At 52.2% G+C, this 2760-nt stretch overlaps 1 protein-coding gene across 1 annotated transcript in view; it reads right to left on the minus strand.

The window, feature by feature from the left end:
- Positions 1 to 658: 658 nt before the first annotated feature.
- Positions 659 to 2760, minus strand: part of ERCC3 (ERCC excision repair 3, TFIIH core complex helicase subunit) — a 47530-nt gene continuing 45428 nt past the window's right edge. Inside the window, exon 13 of the mRNA XM_023765142.1 lies at positions 659 to 814. Coding sequence (XP_023620910.1) covers positions 668 to 814 — 147 coding nt within the window. The 3' untranslated portion in view covers positions 659 to 667. The remainder of the gene's footprint in view (positions 815 to 2760) is intronic.

Consider the following 2760-nt stretch of genomic DNA (forward strand, 5'->3'; position numbering starts at 1 on the left):
GAGGAACCCAGCCTCCCAGAAATATCAGAAATGTGTCTGGGGAGAATAAGAGGCCCCTCTCTCAGAGACCAGCATCGGGAGCTGAGTGCACTGTGCTTCCCACAGGGGTGATGGCCTTCGGGGGCCTAGAGGACCTACCTGGGGTGCCCTCTGTGGAACCCCCCAGGGCTCAACAGGAACAGGCAGCACTGAAAGCTGCTCAAGCCGTTCCCTGTACCTGGGCCACCAGCTCCCGGGCCCGTCCCCCAACACTTCAACACCAAAGAGCAAGTCTCTTCTCGGCACCCCAAGCAGCTCCCTGGAAAGGGCTCCCCCTCCTGCTCTGCCTGCTGCAAGGGTAGCCTTGATGGAGGGTCAGCACCCAGACACGGCCGTGCCTCTGACAAGAATAAGGACATCCACAGTGAAGAGTGGTCAAATGGTCCATTTGTTTATTCAAGAGAACAGTAAGAAAGTACACCTTAAATATTGCAAATTTTATATACTGGAACGACCACTCCCCAACAAGTTTGAAAAGTGGTCTGAAAAGAACAAAAAAAAAATCGAGTCCCCTACTTTTTTAAACCCTGGACTAACGCATAAAGACAGAACCAAGTTCTCATGCATTTTCTTCAAGAGTCAGATAGTACATCGACGTCAGGAGGCTGCTTCGCCCGTGGCCCCGGCATCACTTCCGGAAGCGCTTGAACAGCGGGTGCACGTGCTTGCTGGCAGCCTTGCTCCGCGCCGCGTGGTACTCCATGTACACCGTGTCGTCCGCCCCAGACATGGAGCTCATGGTCCCAAAGCGCCGAGACACCTGTGGGGGACCCCGCTGCTTTTACAACATTTATCACAGTTTTATACAACGTTTCAGTTTAACAACTCTCACTATTTTTAACATCTCATCCACCACTCACTGTGTCTCAGGCATGGTTCCAAGTAGAATACAGGTGTTACGTGTTTTACCTTATCCAAGGCCCACACCATCAGCACACCCCTTTAAGAGGAAGCTGGCACACAGAGAGGTTAAGAAGCCTGTAGATCAGTGATTCTCAACCTTGGCTGCACATTAGAATCACCTGGGAATCTTTTTTTTTTTTTTTGGGGGGGGGGGTGGTGGTGTGTGGTGGTGGTGGTGGGCCTGGGAATCTCCTGATTTCTGGGCCTCATCCTCCAGAAATTCTGTTTCTTAGTTATGGGGTGGGGCTACATTAGTAACAAACAGAATTTCCGGAGGATGAGGCCCAGAAATCAGGGTTTTAAAAAGATTCCCAGGTGATTCTAATGTGCAGCCAAGGTTGAGAACCGCTGCTGTAGATCATTCAGCTCTTGGAGGGTAGGACTGGAACGCAGCCGTCTGGCTGTGGAGTCCCTTCCTTACCCTAATGTGGCCCTGCCTCTCTCCATGACAAGTTCTGAAGAGAATTTTTTAACAGTGAGCACAGACATCCCTCAAAATTCCCTACGACCCCACCGTGAGGCTGTGAAGCCAGTGGACAGCCAGCGGCCCTGCGCTGAGCCCTGGCTCTACGTGTCACGTGACCTGGGGCACACGAGGAAGCCTGCATCCCAGTGATGTCACTTCCAGGGGGACCACACACCTGCCTAGGCCTGAGTGGTATGAACAGAAACCACTCCAGTCCAGGGTTTGCCCGAGTCCGGCCCACCCATGGACATCACAGTGAAGGAAACAGGCCCTGTCAGCGCCTCGAACAGCGTGGCCGCAGGGGTCCCCCTGTAGGTGGACTCACTCAGTCAGACGCAAGACGCTTCCCCAGGGGAAAGGGCCTCAGGCCGCAGGGAGGGCAGCACCCCCTGCCCAGGCGACGCTGCTTCCCCCGTCCCTGTTCCAACCATTGCTCCCCTTTGGCTCTCATTCCAGTTTACTTTCAAAAGCACCAACTTATACTTCTCGCCTTGCAGGGCCTGGCTAAGAATTTTCCATGATGATACGTTCATGTATTATGCCCTATATGTGCCTGACACACAGGAGGCATTCAATAAGTATTTGCGAAATAAAAAGTTGAGTATTTTCAGAATACTAAATCTTTTTCCAAACAGGTACCAAAACTATACGAGTTGGTCCTCAGACTTGTCTGACAGGCTGGCAGGCTCAGCTCAGTGGCTGAGGAGGAAACCAGTGATGAGTGACCTGCCCACGGCCAAGAGTGGCGGTCCCAGCCTGTCAGGCTCCTTTGCGCAGCCACCTAGTGCGAGCCTGGGGCCAGGCTTGCCATCCTGGGCTCCAGCATAGAAACACTAACAAATGCTCACGCCAGGCTGTTTTGTGAAAAGAGCAAGAGACCAATTACAGCCACTGTGGGCTCAGCCATGAAAACAGTAGGTACAGAAGGAGTGACACAGCCCAGCCAGCAGGGCTCAGTAGTTGAGCAACAACCTATGAACCAGGAGGCCACCGGTTTGATTCCCAGTCAAGGCACATGCCCAGGTTTCGGGCTCAATTCCCAGTGGGGGGCATGCAGGAGGCAGCCGATCCATCAAGAATTCTCTCTCATCATTGATGTCTCCATCCCACATTTCCTCTCCCTTCCTTCTCTGAAATCAATAAAAACATTTTTTTAAGGACAGGAATGATACATACCAATAGGTTAATACGTCATTACTATTCTTCTCTACCAGTTTTTCAGAAACATGCGGAGGCACATTCCCACATGACGGTACATGTGTGTGTCTGCGCACTCGGTCGTTCACGAGAATGGACACTTGGAGCCTCACTACTCGCTCACTCACGTAGACTGGGACTTCGAAGCCAAATTC

The sequence above is a fragment of the Myotis lucifugus genome, unplaced genomic scaffold (assembly GCF_000147115.1).
Source record: "Myotis lucifugus unplaced genomic scaffold, Myoluc2.0 scaffold_380, whole genome shotgun sequence".
In the NCBI taxonomy this organism is placed as follows: domain Eukaryota; kingdom Metazoa; phylum Chordata; class Mammalia; order Chiroptera; family Vespertilionidae; genus Myotis; species Myotis lucifugus.